The 16,414-nt window shown below is 34.7% G+C and overlaps 1 protein-coding gene across 1 annotated transcript in view; it reads left to right on the top strand.

Moving 5' to 3' along the window:
* Window positions 1-16,414, top strand: part of LOC126816701 (erythroid differentiation-related factor 1) — a 35,713-nt gene that overhangs the window by 4,286 nt on the left and 15,013 nt on the right. Inside the window, exons 3-13 of the mRNA XM_050543442.2 lie at window positions 338-546; window positions 2,778-2,844; window positions 3,440-3,568; window positions 3,807-3,869; window positions 7,338-7,417; window positions 7,709-7,829; window positions 7,978-8,099; window positions 9,236-9,347; window positions 9,612-9,759; window positions 10,275-10,486; window positions 12,496-12,609. Of these exons, the coding sequence (XP_050399399.1) occupies window positions 338-546; window positions 2,778-2,844; window positions 3,440-3,568; window positions 3,807-3,869; window positions 7,338-7,417; window positions 7,709-7,829; window positions 7,978-8,099; window positions 9,236-9,347; window positions 9,612-9,759; window positions 10,275-10,486; window positions 12,496-12,609 (1,377 nt within the window). The remainder of the gene's footprint in view (window positions 1-337; window positions 547-2,777; window positions 2,845-3,439; window positions 3,569-3,806; window positions 3,870-7,337; window positions 7,418-7,708; window positions 7,830-7,977; window positions 8,100-9,235; window positions 9,348-9,611; window positions 9,760-10,274; window positions 10,487-12,495; window positions 12,610-16,414) is intronic.

Below are 16,414 nucleotides of genomic sequence, written 5' to 3'. Positions count from 1 at the left end.
CCAGACCATCAGATGGCGGAGATTTAAAATTTAAATGAATTTAAACATCTGCAAGGTTGGAAAATTTAATGATAAAATGGACAACAGAGACTAAGTCTCAATTGTCTAGTTCCATTGCTATGATAATGAATTATCTATGCTACATCTATATCTTCAAACAGTCATAAGTTTGCTCAGAATAGAATAATTTGAATGAAATTTTCAATATATTCATTTATCATTATCTATTTTCGAACTATTATAGCAAAAATGTCTGACTCTTTATTTTTAAATCTTACATATTACATCTTTAACCAAAGTTTAATCTTTTATTTTATTTTTCTCTTTATTTTATTAGGCAGAGAAAGTTTGTGGAGCAGGTCATGACAATGTGAAGTCAACAGCAGTAGTTAAGTACCAATCATTGCCGCTACTGAGTCCATTCAATCAATTGCAGAGTAATACCAACTTAAATATACCTCCTTCTAACTGGTTGCGTAGTAATTCTAAACCAGAACAATATGTTAGAGATATTCCATGGAGGCGAGAACATTCAGAATTCTCAAGGTATGGTTTTATATGGTTTTAGTTTTTGTTCTCCAGAATATACGAACATCCCATGATTTTATTTTTCTGAAATTATCTCGATCGATCAACTTAGTATCTCGATGATTGACTTAGTAATTCGATTCATTGACGTAGTATCGCAATTGACTTGGTATCTCGATTGATTGACTTAGTATCGCAATTGACTTAGTATCTCGACCGATCAACTTACTATATGTCAAGGCCAAACAGGAAGTGTTTCCCCTATTGAGTATTGAGGAGGGCTGAGCGAACTTTGTGGTCATTGGAGTTCCTTTGAATAACCGTTTCTATACCCATTGTCGGCAGAGAGGTCGGGCGTGGTGTCACGCTTTTCTGCTTGGCCATTGCGGTGATGTGAGTGTGTCTAAGTAGCCATCTTTAGGACCTCTGTTTTGTCACCGATGCTGGTCGAGAGTCCCTAGGCAGTATGGATAGATGAACTTCTTGACAAACACTTTGATCGATCATGAGACCTCCAGATTAGTGAGCCAACTTCTTACCCACTGAGCCAGTGAATGAACGAATCTTATGTCGTTCAACAAGGCATGCCATGACCACATCCATGTACACGTTGATAATGGCTTTACACACCTCACGAGTGATGAGAAACACTTCACGGACCCAAAGAACAAATGAATCTCATGTCATTCAACGAGGCATGTCATGACCCCATCCATGTACTCGGTGGTAATGGCTTGACACACCTCACAGGGGATGAGACACACCTCACACTAGTGACGAAAAATATTGTGGTGTGGTGGACCCTCATGTCAGAATGCTTCGTACAGGAGGCATGGCGACAGAGGACTAAGCTGAGCTCAAGACCTAGCTCCAGAGGTGATTTTGTGGCAGAATAAGAAGGATATGGTTACCTCGCGACGATTTTCTGACATGGTTTCCCCTTGTCAGTGGTGCAGAACAGAGGGCCTGACAAGGACAGCTGTCTAGTCCTTCGGATGAGACAAAAAACCGAGGTCCTGTGTCCTGTGGCAGTTGGAATTCGATATAAGAGTAGGCGATAGTGCCGCTGCCTGGGCAAAATTTCCCTCATAGCACACTGTATGGCGTATGCCCGTCTTCATTAGCCCAGTATAGGAGCAGAACAGTAGGACGCTAAACCCCATTTCATTTCATTTCACCTCGCGACGAGACCCCAGTGATACAAGCCGATCTGTCTTCGCCTTCAGATTCAGGCTCTGGTCTGCATCAATGTGCCACGCTGTCGCCAGTTTCGAGTCATTTTGAGGTTGATGAATAGCGAGAAAATATTGAGCAGGAATGATGATGTGACTGAAAAGCGCTACCTATACCGTGTTAACAGTCCGTCTTTGGCATCACAGTGAATGTATATGGAGAACTTGTTGGGAAAACACATCCTGTTTAGCCTCGTTATGGTAAGTCGATCGACCTAGATAGTAAGTTGATCGATCAAGATAGTTTGGGAAAAATAAAATAATATAATGTTTTTCCCAGCCACTCTACAGTGCACTTTGAATATGTGTCATTTTGAGAAAAGCATTGGTCAGATTTCTCAGCGACCGTTCTATCCATTCCATACTCTTAAACTATGGAAAATTTTGAAGCAAAACTAGAGTTATTGCCCTTTTCCTGAACCTTGTAATGGCAGATTGTTCAGCTAATAATAAGGGTGAACCCTTTCACAATTGAGAGTTGTGCCTTGGTTTTGCAAGGAGGGGTTATTTCTTACCCCTGACACTTAACCTTGTAAATGTTCTTCAGGTTGGGGGGGGGGGTTGGATGGCCGAATGGTTAGCATGCGCGCGCTGTATCATACGGTCTATCATTGAGTCAACTGGGGGGTTTTGATTCCCCGGTTGTACGTGGCAAGGAGTAGGGTCGCCTGTCCAACCTCGTGGGTTTTCTCCGGGTCCTCCGGTTTCCTCCCACTGCTAAAGACCCCTACGCGCAAGCGAATTATTGAAAAAAAATTTGAACCATGTGTTAGTCCCGAAATGACCTAGTTTGTGTCGAGTGGACGTTAAACCGCATTTCTCTCTCTCTGTTCTTCAGGTTAGAGGTTTTTTATATTTTCTTTCTCAAGCTTGCTGGAATTGTTTGACTACTCATGAGGAGCCCTATTGGAATTCATTCACATATATCAATTTAATCATGAAAACATTCCAAATTTCAAAATTCTTGAGAAGGAGTTAAAGAGGTATTATTACATATTTACATGTTTTTACTTACAGTTTTAATATGGCTAACCATTTTCTTGATGATATAACAGAAGATGTAGATGTAGTATCAGATGCTAGTGTAAGTATTATATTATCCCCTGCCTTTCAGGACTATTGAAATGGGTTTGTCTGTATATGTCTGTCACAAAGTTTTGAATCGCAATAAGTCATTTTCTATTTGAGGTAGATTGTTCAAACATGGATTAAGCTCAGATATGCAGTTTGATGAAAGATGGTGTTGACTAAGATTGATAATAAACATTTTCTGCTCAGGTTAAGCAGAGTGATTAGCAGTTTGATGTTTTATAAATACATGTACTAGTAGATGAATGTGAAAGTAATTATTGAGTGTTATCTATTTATATGTGGATTAAGGCGGGGGGACACAAGCCTCATTGTTGACTTATTATTAATATTATGGCTTAACTAATAACTAACAATCCAATTGGATGATATGGTATTGTCAGAGTATCACACCATTTTATCAAAATGGTGAATGTTAGTATCGAATGCAGTTGATTATTGTTTTAAGTGTTGGAGGTATTTCCTGAAGTTGGGCAAGTTCCCAATCGCTGTTCAGTCAACTGCCTTTGCGTTAATACTATAGGCATCTATATTTTCAATAATCCAATATTTGATTAATCCAATATTTGATATTTATTAATTCATTTTAGAACATCAAGAAATTGTTAAAGATGCCATTCTCATCATCCTCTCATATAAGTATGATGGTACATAGAGTAGGTCAAACATTACTATTAGATGAATTTGATATTCATCAACATCTACTCCGAAAAGAAAAGGTAAAATTTACTGAATTTGAATAATGAGGAAAATATCTTTTCACAATTTATCTGTAAACATTGCTATTTGTTTTTGTTTAATTAGATATTATGTAAATAAATGGTTCCATCTTTTATGTGGAATGATTCTGTAAAAAAAAATTGCAAATGTACTCGATTAGGAACCAATTTTATCTCTTGCAATAGTTTCAGCCCTATGGTATGTTGAGGAATAAATTAAACCTTTTCTTGTTGACAGGAGGAATGGAAATGGCTGTGGAAATTTTATGAACAGATTATAGGCAAAAATACAGAGGGAAAGGTACTAATATTTCAAATATTATTTAATCCAAGTTAGTTTCGTTGATTGGTTTGGTACAGTTTAGTTGCTCTAAGTTTCAATTGAATGTTAAGAATTTCTCTCGAGTTCAATTGTTAAAGTATTAGCCAAGATAACACAGTAAAAAATCTGTGAGTAGGCGAACAGCCTTTCCAGATTTCTCCCAGCTACTAGTTTCGTTCTTATTCGAACTCGTCAGGCTTAAATGATGATGTGTGGTGGCCCTCTATATATAGTGTCGGTGGGCACCGGAGCACATGTGACGTCACAGATGAACCGGAGTCAATCTTTGGCACTGGAGCCGATTATTACGAAAAGTGTGCAAAGATATTCGGCTAAAAAAATTTGCCGTCATGATTATGCTTATTAACATTGACTCAAGGCTCCTAACCCTTTTGAACTTTAAGTTTGAAGCTTTCTAAACTACTGAAGGCTTAAAAATAACTATATTAGGTTATGGGCATGTATGCACTAATTTTTTATTAGTTATCGACGTGGGGGTACCACGGCTAAATTAATTGGGAACTCGTCCCTGTTTTTCATATTCTGCCTTGAGTTAGGCTGAGAATTATGCTACTATTTCGCATACTTTGAGAAGTGGCTCTAGGAAAATCTTTCTTGAATTCAACAAGGAGCTCACGAAATTGTTTTTGCGTTTCTCGATTGAAACGTAAAAATACCCAGTCTTCTTTACTGATGTTTGATTCTGCCAAATCATCGAGATTCAGTGTGCGAAAAACTGGCCAGGCCTCTAGTTCAAGGCAAGGATCAACTCCTTCACAAAAAGCCTCCCAGTTACTCATGGTTGGGAATGGTATAGGACAAGGTGATCTGTCATATTTTACCTCCGTTGTTTTAGAGACATTGTCCGTAATAATAGCATCCTTGTTTTTGATGCTATTATTTGAACGACTTTCCTCACAATGAGGGGAAAGATGACCGATACTTTGTTTCACAGCGGTGTCCAAGATATCGACTTGGTGTTTAGTTTTCTGGTGATGGGTAAGATCGTCCAACCTTTTGTAATTTCGGTTGCACGATTTGCACCAGAACTTAAGCTGGGTGTGAAAGCTACGGTAGTGCCGTTTCAAGTTGTATGAGCGCGTGAAAATCTCCCTGCAAATTCCACAGATTTGCTTCATTTTCGAAAGTAGGAATAGTAGTGATGTCACAGGATATCTCTAAGGCTTAATGATGGCAATGTGCCAGGTATTTTGAGCTGAGTCGATAATACGAGTTCCAGAAATAGGGGTGCACACGAGAGAAATAGCTAACGGAATTTAAAGAGCGTAGTGCAAAGGGGTCAGTGGGGAAAAAGAGTAAACAATAAAGTGGGGGACCCCTCGGGACTACATCTGATCGTTAATGCCATCCGGTGCGAATGTTCTTAAAAAGTGTGAATCCATTTGAATTCATTGGCTTTCCTTACAGCATCGTTTTTGCCGTTATCTGGGTCAGTCTTAAAAAGCTCTATTATTTTAATCATAACATTTCTACTCGTGTGTCTACCTAAGTTGAAGTGTAATGCGACCGGCTTGGGCTTGCTGTGTCTAATATCTGCATAGTGTTCCTTTATTCGTTTTGAAAAGGCACGTTTGCTTTCTCCTACGTACGTATTGTTTTTTGGAGGAGCATGTTAGTAGGTAGACTATATTTCTTAAACAATTATAGCCTGTGCGGCAGGAATATTTCTTACCAGTTTTACCAGTAATGAAGTAGTTATTTTGGTCTTATTTGTGGCAGATATCACAATCCTTCTTGATACATTTTTCGAACAGATTTTGAACCGTGACTCCGTTAATTTGCGGGTCCTGTTGGGGATAGATAAGTCTTGCTTTCATCAGCATATCCTTCAAATTAGGATTCCTCCTGAATGCCGTGATTGGTTTGATGTTTGAGATGGAACGGCACATGTCCGATCCGGTTAATAGATGCCATTTCTCTTGATATATGTGGTCATGTATTGTTGTCCGCCCTGTCCTTTCATCAGTTCATCCGTCATCTACAATTTCTTGTTAAGCACTACTAGATTATGTTTGTTATCCGACCTTGGCATGATTTATAATATTGTTTAATTTAATGAGATTTCTGTTAAGTACTTCTCGCTCCATAGAATCTTCATAGTATGCTTTAACATTAACATTTATGGGCTGATCTGCTGAAACTTTATTGAATTTCAACAATTTTCATTATCTTGCTCACTTGAAGAATCGTGTGAACACTCTGGCAAGAATGGTTATGTTGTGATTGATATGGATTGTCCAGATTAATAGTGAATTGAAGCAGCCTATCAAATTTCAACAATTTTCATTTGCTGATTTTGTAGAATCTTGTGAATGCTCAAGCAACAGAATTACTTCTAAACTGCTTTATGTTTATATGTCCTATTCAGATTCATGAATCAAAGAATTTAGTTACTTTTAGAGTGATGGCCCTTTGTAAAAACTTGTGGACACTTTGAATAGCATCTGATGTACTTTAGAATTATGTTCTTTTTTCAATTATTGTATAGATAAGTTTATTTAAGTACAAAATTTTCGTATGATTATTCTAGAGTTATTGATTATGTTGACGAATCTTGTCACATTCCATTGATGTTTTACAGGTAAATACTTTTGATTTACCAAAAAGATTCATTGAGACAATCTTTATTGACTACACAGACGACTTAACTGCTGTGGGTGTTTTTCATTGGCAGACAAATTATCTTCAGAAATAGATATTCTGTAGATATTTGTATTTGTATGTGTCAGGCAGCAGTTCATGTTCTGTACACAAAAGCTGTTCAACTTTTACTTGATTTGGACTCGTGTCTAGGCTTTGTAATGGTAACAATATTTGAAGATTTATACAGGGAAAACACACAAATAATTTGTCAATATCTTTCTTTTCTGTGAAACAATAGTCAATGTCTATGTTATTTGTATAAATATTAGGGTGCTGTGATGTATCATTCTCAAGCTGTGCATGTTATATCTTTTTTCAGCTGACAAATTAACAAGATTGCTATCATTTAATTACGCTGACACATTCAAAATGTCCGTTTACATCGGCAAAAGTCTTAACGTAAATATGCATCAAGATTCCTAAAAAATTCCAAAAATATTGACTGTACTGAGAATATATCTATTTTTACTACTATAGTTACTATTACTAATTACCTAAATTTTTTTAATAATTTTGTGGTAATCATAAATAATATTCAGAATATGATATTCTACATAAGAAATATTTGTTAAGTTAAAGGGAATGGAAGTTTATTGACCTGTTTCCTGAAAATGACGACTTTTGGTAACACAACCCCCTACACTCTGTCACATTTTATTCATCATTAACAAATAATTCTTTTTAACTTTTTCTATTTCTGTTTATATTTTTTCTATTTTAATGTATTTAATCTTTAATTTTTTTTTTTCTATTTTAATGTTTTTAATCTTTGCTTTATTTCAGTATAAATGTGTTCCTAAAAAAAGTAAGAGTAGAGTAGCGTTGCAAAACCGAAATATGTATTCAAAATTTCTCTATCATAGGTAAGAATGAAAGTAAAACCATCGTCAAATTGGTTAACATTAGTCATGATTTCTGTTTGTTTTGCATTTGACATTTATTAAAAGCAAAATCATTCTCACTTGTTAATGCTAGAAAATCCAATATGGTTTTGATTTTTTTTTTTTTGGGTGGCTGGAGAGCAATGGATGTTCAGTCAAATGCCTGCAAATTTGAGATTTTTATTACTTGGAATATTTTATAAGATACATCTGCAACTTGTTAGTGAATAAGACACTATTAGAATTGATTGACTTTATTATAATTTCATGTAGTGTACAATCAGAAGGCAAAGATGATACTACTAGTGTTGTACAGTGTCATAGAGAAGAAGATGAACAAGTAGCTGTAAAAGATGAAGATATATTAACACCGTTACCTGATCCATTACCACAGGTATATAATTCATCATATTATTTCTCCTATTCCATTGAATTTCACTGATATAGCACACTCATTTGTTTGATTATAACATATATTTGAAGTCTATTTGAAAATTTCTTATTTCATTTCAACTTACTGTATGACACTTTTGTCTTTTTAGACAAATAGTCGTGGATTTCAACGTGAAGTATTATGGACATTTGAGAATATCAAAATGTTGATTGGAGCTGATCTTCCTATATTTGGTGATGAAACACATCCTTGTGTTAGTCTCAGATTAAGGTATTTTATTTATTTAGCAAGAATCCTGTTCATAATCAGCAAAGTTGATTTTGTTTTCTCTCAAAGGGTGATACTCCTATGTAAACCTCATTAGCTGGTTGGTTTTGCTTGTAATTAGTCATGTTCCTGAAGCAACAATCACAGGTTTTACAACATCTAGCCGTTGCTAGATTAGTCTGAAATCCCTGAACTGTTAGGTACGTTATCTTCCTTTACCGCCGATTTGGAAACTAAGCTATCAAACAAAATTTACACATCCATTTCAAACAACACAAGATAGGAGAAAAATATTTCTCTCAAATTGTTTTTTTTCTTAAGGCAAGTAAACGTTTACTGAAGCACAATTTATGCCATTGTCTCCCATTAAAGATGCATTATGTCTGATTTAGATAAAGAGCTCACAGTTCTCGCTATAATAGTTAAAAAAAAAACCCAGATATAATGAAAAAATTGAAAATTTCAGTCAAATTACTTCATTCTGAGCGGAGTTAAGAATATTTGAAGAACAGCGGTCCCAATTTTCATTGCTACCGTTGTTACAATAATAAACAAAGTCTTGAATATCCATTTTAGAATTAAATTATTAAATGACAATCATGTTTTAATCTATTCAAAATCACAACCATTCGATGATCTAGAGCAGGGGTGTTGACTCATTTTGATTCAGGGTCCACATGAACTAAAATTTTACATCAAGTGGGCCAGAGATATACAAAAATATCAAGATAAAGCCAAACATCCTTGAACTTTACTGAATTCTAAAAACAAAGCCAAAGGTCCTTGACACGGGTAATTTTTTTAGACTGGTTTCAAAATTGCCAAGATATAATATTGAACACAACGTTCTCTTGTATTACAACTTAGATATATATGACATACAGTACAGAAGTCAGAGTTTTACTGAAACCGAATAAATAAATAAATGATTTCCAATTCTAATTTCTAAGAATTATTGACATGTCAGTTTGTTGGAATTTGTTCCAGAGGCCACATTTAAACCCCTGGTCTAGAGAGTTGATTATGGGCTTGTTATGTAAATAACTGACTAGTTTATAATTTCTATAACATTTGGGGCCAAAAGAAAGATTTGCAATAGGCAGATTTAGCTCTTGCATAATGACATTTTCATATTACAGAGAATCGGATGAACCTATTAATGTTTTAACGGGTTTAGATTATTGGTTGGATAATTTGATGTGTAATGTACCAGAAGTTGCTATGTGTTTTCATTTAGATGGTTTTGTACAGGTTAGTTTAGAAATTATCTTCTAAATTATCCTTTGTTCAAATGTATAATGTTTCCTAATTTTTAAATTATCAGTTAAGAAGATAATAGAGGTTATTTTGGACATGTTTTGTCTAAGTTTCTAAGTATTCAAATGAGATATTGACCAGTTTGTTTTAAATTTAAATATCTTCTCTTTATTCATAAATCCTTTAGACTGACATTCTGCTTCACAGAATTTTCTCCTTATTGTTAAATTTATCAAATTTTTCTTTCATTGTGAATAGAAATATGAACTGTTAAAGACCGAAGATATACCTAAATATGAGAATTCCCAGTTTGATCCGCAGCTTGTATTAGATATAGCTAGAAATATCCTCTCTTTCTTAAAATCTAATGCTACTCTAGAAGGTCACACATATTGGTTATATAAGGGTAAGTACCATACTAGAACCCATCACAAGCACTACTTTACTATAGTAAATGTAGCATTGGTTAATTAGCTGATAGAACTCGTAACCATTGCTTTAAGAATTTGAAATGGAGTAGGAGTTTTTACACCTCAATCTGCTTTTCAAGAATGAGATAATTACTTTTTTTTTTATTAGATATGAAGGAGTTCAATTCTTTTTAACTTAAAGCATGATTTGCATTTTCTGGAAAATATCAAATTTCTCTCGGCTTAATCAATGCTAATATGTACTCAGATTGATGATTTAACATTTATTTAAGAAACAAAATTAAAATACCAACGCTAGATAATCAAACCCATCAAATTGGTTCACGGCACGGCATCATATCAAGGGAATTTTCACTTGATCATACCTTTGTAAATACTGAGATTCAACTTTCACAATATTGTAGTTTGCAAGGGATTCTGTACGGACAAAATCACACATAGTCTTTATTAAACCTTTTGATTGTTGATGATATAAATTGTGTATTTATAGATAGTAATGATGATGTTGTAAAATTGTATGATTTAACAACATTGTGTGAAGGTGAAGTAGATCATGGTAATCCATTCACTGTACCAGTAGGAATATTATTATATAGAGTAGCTAGAAACTTACGTAAAAATACTGGTAGAAAGAAAACTGCTACAATTAGAAAACTCTTAGAAAACTGTTTACTTTTATTAGATGAAGATAAACATTCACAGGTATAATACAAACTTTTTATACGCCCACATTTTCATGTGGTCGTATATTGTCATCGCCCCTGTCCGTCCTGAATTATGGCTCCTTATTGTCTGAAAAATCATGTTTTTAGCTTGTGGTCCCTCTAGAGGTCACAATTATTATCCGATTTAAAAAAACGTTTGAATATATCACTGTTACACCATAATGTTGGTGTGGACCCTCTAGAGGTCACCATTTTCGATCCGATTTTGATGAAACTTGAAATACATGTTTATATCCCAAAGATCTTGGTTCCTTTCGATATTCACACATACCAGATCGTAACTTCCTTAATTATGGCCCCTGATTGTACGAAGAATCGCGTTTTTAACTTGTGGTCCCTCTAGAGGTCCCAATTATTATTCGATTTAAAAAAACGTTTGAATATATATCACCGTTGCCCATTAATTTTGGTTGAGTTTGATTTTCGAAAAATGCCGGACAAAATAGCCGCCCCTCGTACGCAAATAGTGTAAACATCTGGTATATCAAGGTTGTGGACCCTCCAGAGGTCACAATTTTGATCCAATTTTGACGAAACTTGAAATGCATGTTTATAACCCAAGGATCTTAGTTCCTGTCGATATTTGCGCCTTACGGATCGTAACTTCATGAATTATGGCCCATGATTGTACAAAAAACTGTGTTGTTAGCTTGTAGTTTCTCTAGAGGTCACAATTATTATCCGATTTAAAAAAAAACTTTTGAATTTATCACTGTTACACCGTAATGTTGGTTCGTCAAAATTGGGCCAAAATTGCCAGACATCTAGTATATATCAAGGTTGTGGACCCTCTAGAGGTCACAATTTTGATCTGATTTTGATGAAACTTGAAATACCCAGAGAACTTGGTTCTTTTCGATGTTCGTGCATATCAGATCGTAACTTCCTAAATTATGGCCCTTGATTGTACCAAAAAAATTACGTTTTTAGCTTGTGATCCCTTTAGAGGTCACAATTTTTATCTGATTTAAAAAAAAAAACGTGTGAATATATCACCGCTGCACACTAAGATCTTGGTTCCTTTTGATAATCGCGCATATCTAAACGTAACTTCCGATTTTAAAATCCGTTTAAATATATCACCATTCCATCATAATGAAGGTTGAATTCGAATTTCGTGAAAATTGAAATGAAAATGGCCGCTCTTTGTACACAAATTGTGTAAAAGTATGTTATACGTTGATTGTGGACCCCTTAGAGGTCACAATTTTTATCTGGTCTTGATGAAACTTAAAACATATCTTTATATCCCAAAGCTCTCAGTCCCTTTTGATATTTGCGCATGGCAGCCGCTGGTATTTTATTTCTGTAAATCAATGCAGCTTTATTAGGTTAAATGGTAAACAGTTCAACATTTTGTCTTTACCAGCAGATTCACAAATTTAATATTGTTAGTGCTACTGATTTTTACATCTTTTATACATTAAAGTTTGTATTTATCTCCACCAAAATTTACCTCAATTTGATGTTAAAAGTGAATGAGGTAATATTTCAATCACACTTTGATATGAGAACACTTATATTATCCAGTGAACACATTTACTAAGTCCTCAGTGTAGCGATGTGCTTTTGTCATGTCCGGTGATAACACCTTTGCTAGACTGAGAGCTGGTTATCTAAGGTGTGTACTATAGATTACATATTTGTCATCTGTGCAAAGTTGTCAGTGAAATCCCATCTTTGCACAGAGGTAGGGTTGCCTACCTAAAGATCCTTAATCAAAAGCAAATAACAAAACAAACAATATACCATAGGTTAGTCCTAAAATGACCTAGTTTACATTGAGTGAATGTTAAACTCCATCTCTCTCTCTATGTGTTATGTGCAAGTGTTTGACTATCGAGAGTGATGGTAACACTCATTTAATACTTAACTGAAATACACTTTGAAATGACCTGGATTACATTGTAATATTTAGGCCTTCATCAATTATTTTTCCTACCAAAGCTGATTAATGTTTTCTTTTTAAAATGTAATATTTGTTAGGTATGTACATCTGCCTACTATCTATTATCTGATCTCTACGTACCTGACAGCTCTATTAAAGACGTCTGGGAATCAAACAGTGATGATTCAGATGAAGAAAATACAGATTCTTGTGTGAGTATTTTGAAAGTGTTTTAGAAAGTATCAAAGATAAATTTATTTCAGATCACTGAACTGTGAACTCTCAACGAGAGTGTTAGAAAGTTCAAAGCCTGACGAGAAATCCCATTAGGTTTGTTCATGCACATTTCTCACTTGTAAGTTAGTAATGTATGTGTTAAGAAATTGACAGCGGACTGAGTGGTTGAAGCTCTGTAATAATTTTAAAACTGAAAAAATTAGATAATTTAATAATAAATGATTAAGATAATTTAAATACATCCTTCTAATCCCAATGCTAACAGAAAATGTTACAGAAAATATACAGCATATTTTTTTTCCAAATTATAGTCTCATCTATATTAACCCTTTCGCTGCGGGACTCAAAATGGGTTAAATAATGAACAGTGTTAAATTCAAAATTACTGTCTTAAACAGAAATGCATAAATATGTTCAAGGCCCAAAAATAACAAGAAGAAATGGTTTTCAACCTTTTAATTGAAAAAGTTGTTAATCTGAATTTGATTAACACTTTCTGTTATCAGAATTAGAAGTTTATACCGTTATGCTAATTTATTTGACTAGGCCTATTTTGAGGAGGGGGTGGAGCATCAGATTCAGAATATTTGTTTAACACTGGGGTTTTCTGGGGTTTTTTTTTTATATAGCTAACCGATAATTTACAATGTTTATCCAAACATATTAGAATCCGAATTTTCGTCCAGTAAATCCATGTCACATGAATCACCCAGATCATCTTCTGAGTCAATAAATACTGCTTCAGAATCACTGTCAGTGAATATGTCTTACAGAACCGACTCCACTGTTCTTTCCATGCGTTTGTGCTGATTGTTCAGGTCCTCAAAACTCAAAGTCTTTAAAAAGAAACACCAATACTTTACACCCTAAAATTGAACAGAAGCATTTATCTGGACACACAGTGTCACCTATAAACAAAGGGAGGGAATTTACTTCATTCTGTCAGTCAACTTTCGTTGATACAACAAAGTTGTATAAATGTGATGTGCCGCATGGAATGGAAAACAAAGCCTGTCATATTTTTGCTATTTTTCGCAGCGAAAGGGTTAACAGAAGGTTTATCCAGTATGTGAAGGCTTGTGATAAAATTTTGACAAAATAGGTCGTAACTGGATTTCACAGTAAAATATAAGGATCTAAACTGGATTTTAAAAGGGGTAATCCTAGTTATAGGCATCCCTTTAAGCTTTGACCTAGTTATTCCAGGTTTTTACTTATTCTTTTAAAAACAGAAATTTTCTGCCCAAAAGCAATCCTGATTGATTGCTTGCCATTAAAACATTGACTAGATTTGTTGTTATTGGTTTTAAAGTTAGTGCTGATGTTGCTGGTGTTGGGTGCATTAGTGAGCCTGATAAGCCCATTGTCTTGTATATTATTATGTATATATAGAGCCGTTTTAGCCGGATTTTGGCACTACATAAGTTTAATAGATTATTATTATTAAGCTTTCATATTGCATGTGAAAGCTTATTGTTTCTTTTAGGGCTATTATTATTATTATTATTATTTTTTTCCTAGAATCTTTCTGAAACTTTGACCTACATACCCCCCTGTGGATTAAAACCATTTTCAAAACTTACAATGCATAGTGGTTTTTTGAGCTATTTTACTAATTCTTTTTTCTTTAAGTACCATGAAAATTTTTTTTCGAAATTTCGTCCTGGAAGTTGAGACCAACTTGACAACTTCTTTAATATTTGCACGATTTTCATGAAACTTGTAATGTAAGTAGAGTAAACTTTGCATAAGTCGGATCTAAGTGGACTGACAAATTTTATCCGAGTTAAGCAAAGATTCGAGTTAGCTGAAGACTGAAATTCAATCTTAGCTCGATTACAAATAAACTGCAAGAGCCGGATAATCATTGATTCAAATGCACATTTCAAGCTTTTGTTTGTATGTGCGAGTAGATAACTTCCGTTTTGTCGCCATCTTTGAAAAATGTCCTAAATTTTCCCAGAAAGTGTCTTGTACAGCAGACAGCGAGTTTCGAATTTTCCGGGAAAATTCTGTTATTGTGTCGCGTCAAATAGGCTGATTTAAGTCAAAATGATAGGGGAAAGAATTTTGGGGCTCTGTGCATGGAAAACTAACCGTGTTTTAGACCATCGAGACAGAGCTGACCTAGTCAAATTCTGAACATACTACCGATCCGACTTGGGCGAAGGAAAAAAGTCGGAATTGGATCAAATGGACCAAACATTTTGATCCAAGTTGAGCAAAGATCCGACTTAGGAAATCCGAAATAAGAAAAACGTGCAGGATCAAAGGGTCCAAACGATATTATACGAGTTGAGCGAAGATCCGACTTATATGAATCCGACTTATGCAACGTTTACTGTAGATCTTACCGATGTGACTTGAAAGACGTCATTAGAAATTTTCTAACTTATCTCCCCTTGGCAAAATTAAGGATCAAATTTGTCAAAAAAATTGTGAAAATATAGGTCAGATTGCCTTGAATTTTTTTTTTCTGTATTAGCTACTGATGCGTACACATTATATGAAGTCTATCGATGGAACCGAAAGTGTCGCCATTTTTTGAATCCTTGAAGGAATGCCTAAAAATCTATCGGAGCAGAATTTTGATTTCGGTCAACCGATGGTCGCCATTTTGAACTGAATGTGAAAAAAGTGAAAAATCCACATTAAATGGACTTGAAAGTGAACACAATAGGCCGTAGTTTGAAGAATTTGTCTCCTATTTCGAAATGAATACATTTCTGGATAGCTGGGATCAGGGTCAAATTTTTGGTATTTGAAAATGCCACAATTTCAAATTTTGCCTTTGACGTTTTTCGTGCCAACAAAGTTGTTTACGCGTGAAAAATCGCATTAACTTTGCAAGTTTTTGACCGACTTTAATGAATATTTTTTCTTGTTGAGATTCTTTATATAACTCTTTATATAAGGATGATAAATTTTTAAACAGCAAATCGTTAAAACTAAATAGTGTAGTAGCCATATACATCTGTCTATACTTGACAAATGAATCAAGCGATATTTCAAAAATACAAAAACATATAGTATATGAGCGTAAGGTCACTATTGTAGCATACTCCCCGTAGTATTTCGTTTGATTAGACCTAATCTCACTCAACACTGCCGTAATGAAAGTAAATTTCTGTTCCAAATTATGACTGGTCAATAGTCCGATTAACCAATACCTAACTGCGTAACAATATTATTCGGGTTTAAACAGAGTTCCAAATATGTTTACATAATGTGACGTCATGATTCATGAAATTTATTACGCCCAGTTAACCAGTGCATAGCAGAATATTGCAGAAAAACTAATTGCGTGACAAACAAGGCTATCAAAACAGCTACAATCTAAATAATACTGTTTGGAGACGAACAATACTTTCACCGTTTTTAATACCTTAAATCACTGTCCAAAGTTTTAGGGAAGACCCCAGATTAAACGAAAGACTGTACTTAGGAGCAATTTGATTGAACGGGAAGAATAGACACACTCCCTCAAAAATGTAAGTTTCAGAAGTCAATCCAGCAATGGCCAGAGCGGTATTTCTTGGGCTATTGCTTCAGGAATATGCTATTGTAGTTTCTTTCGGATGACTGGCTACTAAACCGCATTTTATTTGAGCAAAAGACGGGAAATTGAACAGCTGATTTCAGCCGCCATCTTGGATGCTAGAGTGCAAATCTAACTTCGGCCGGACGAATAATAATAATAGTAACAATATGTATATAGCGCACATACTCCATGTACAGAGGCATGTCCACTGTGCATACAATTAAATTAATTTAATTAAT

This window comes from Patella vulgata, chromosome 3 (genome assembly GCF_932274485.2).
Source record: "Patella vulgata chromosome 3, xgPatVulg1.2, whole genome shotgun sequence".
NCBI classification, from domain to species: domain Eukaryota; kingdom Metazoa; phylum Mollusca; class Gastropoda; family Patellidae; genus Patella; species Patella vulgata.
The sequence above is the reverse complement of the archived record's forward strand: the minus strand, read 5'-3'. Positions and strand labels throughout refer to the sequence as shown.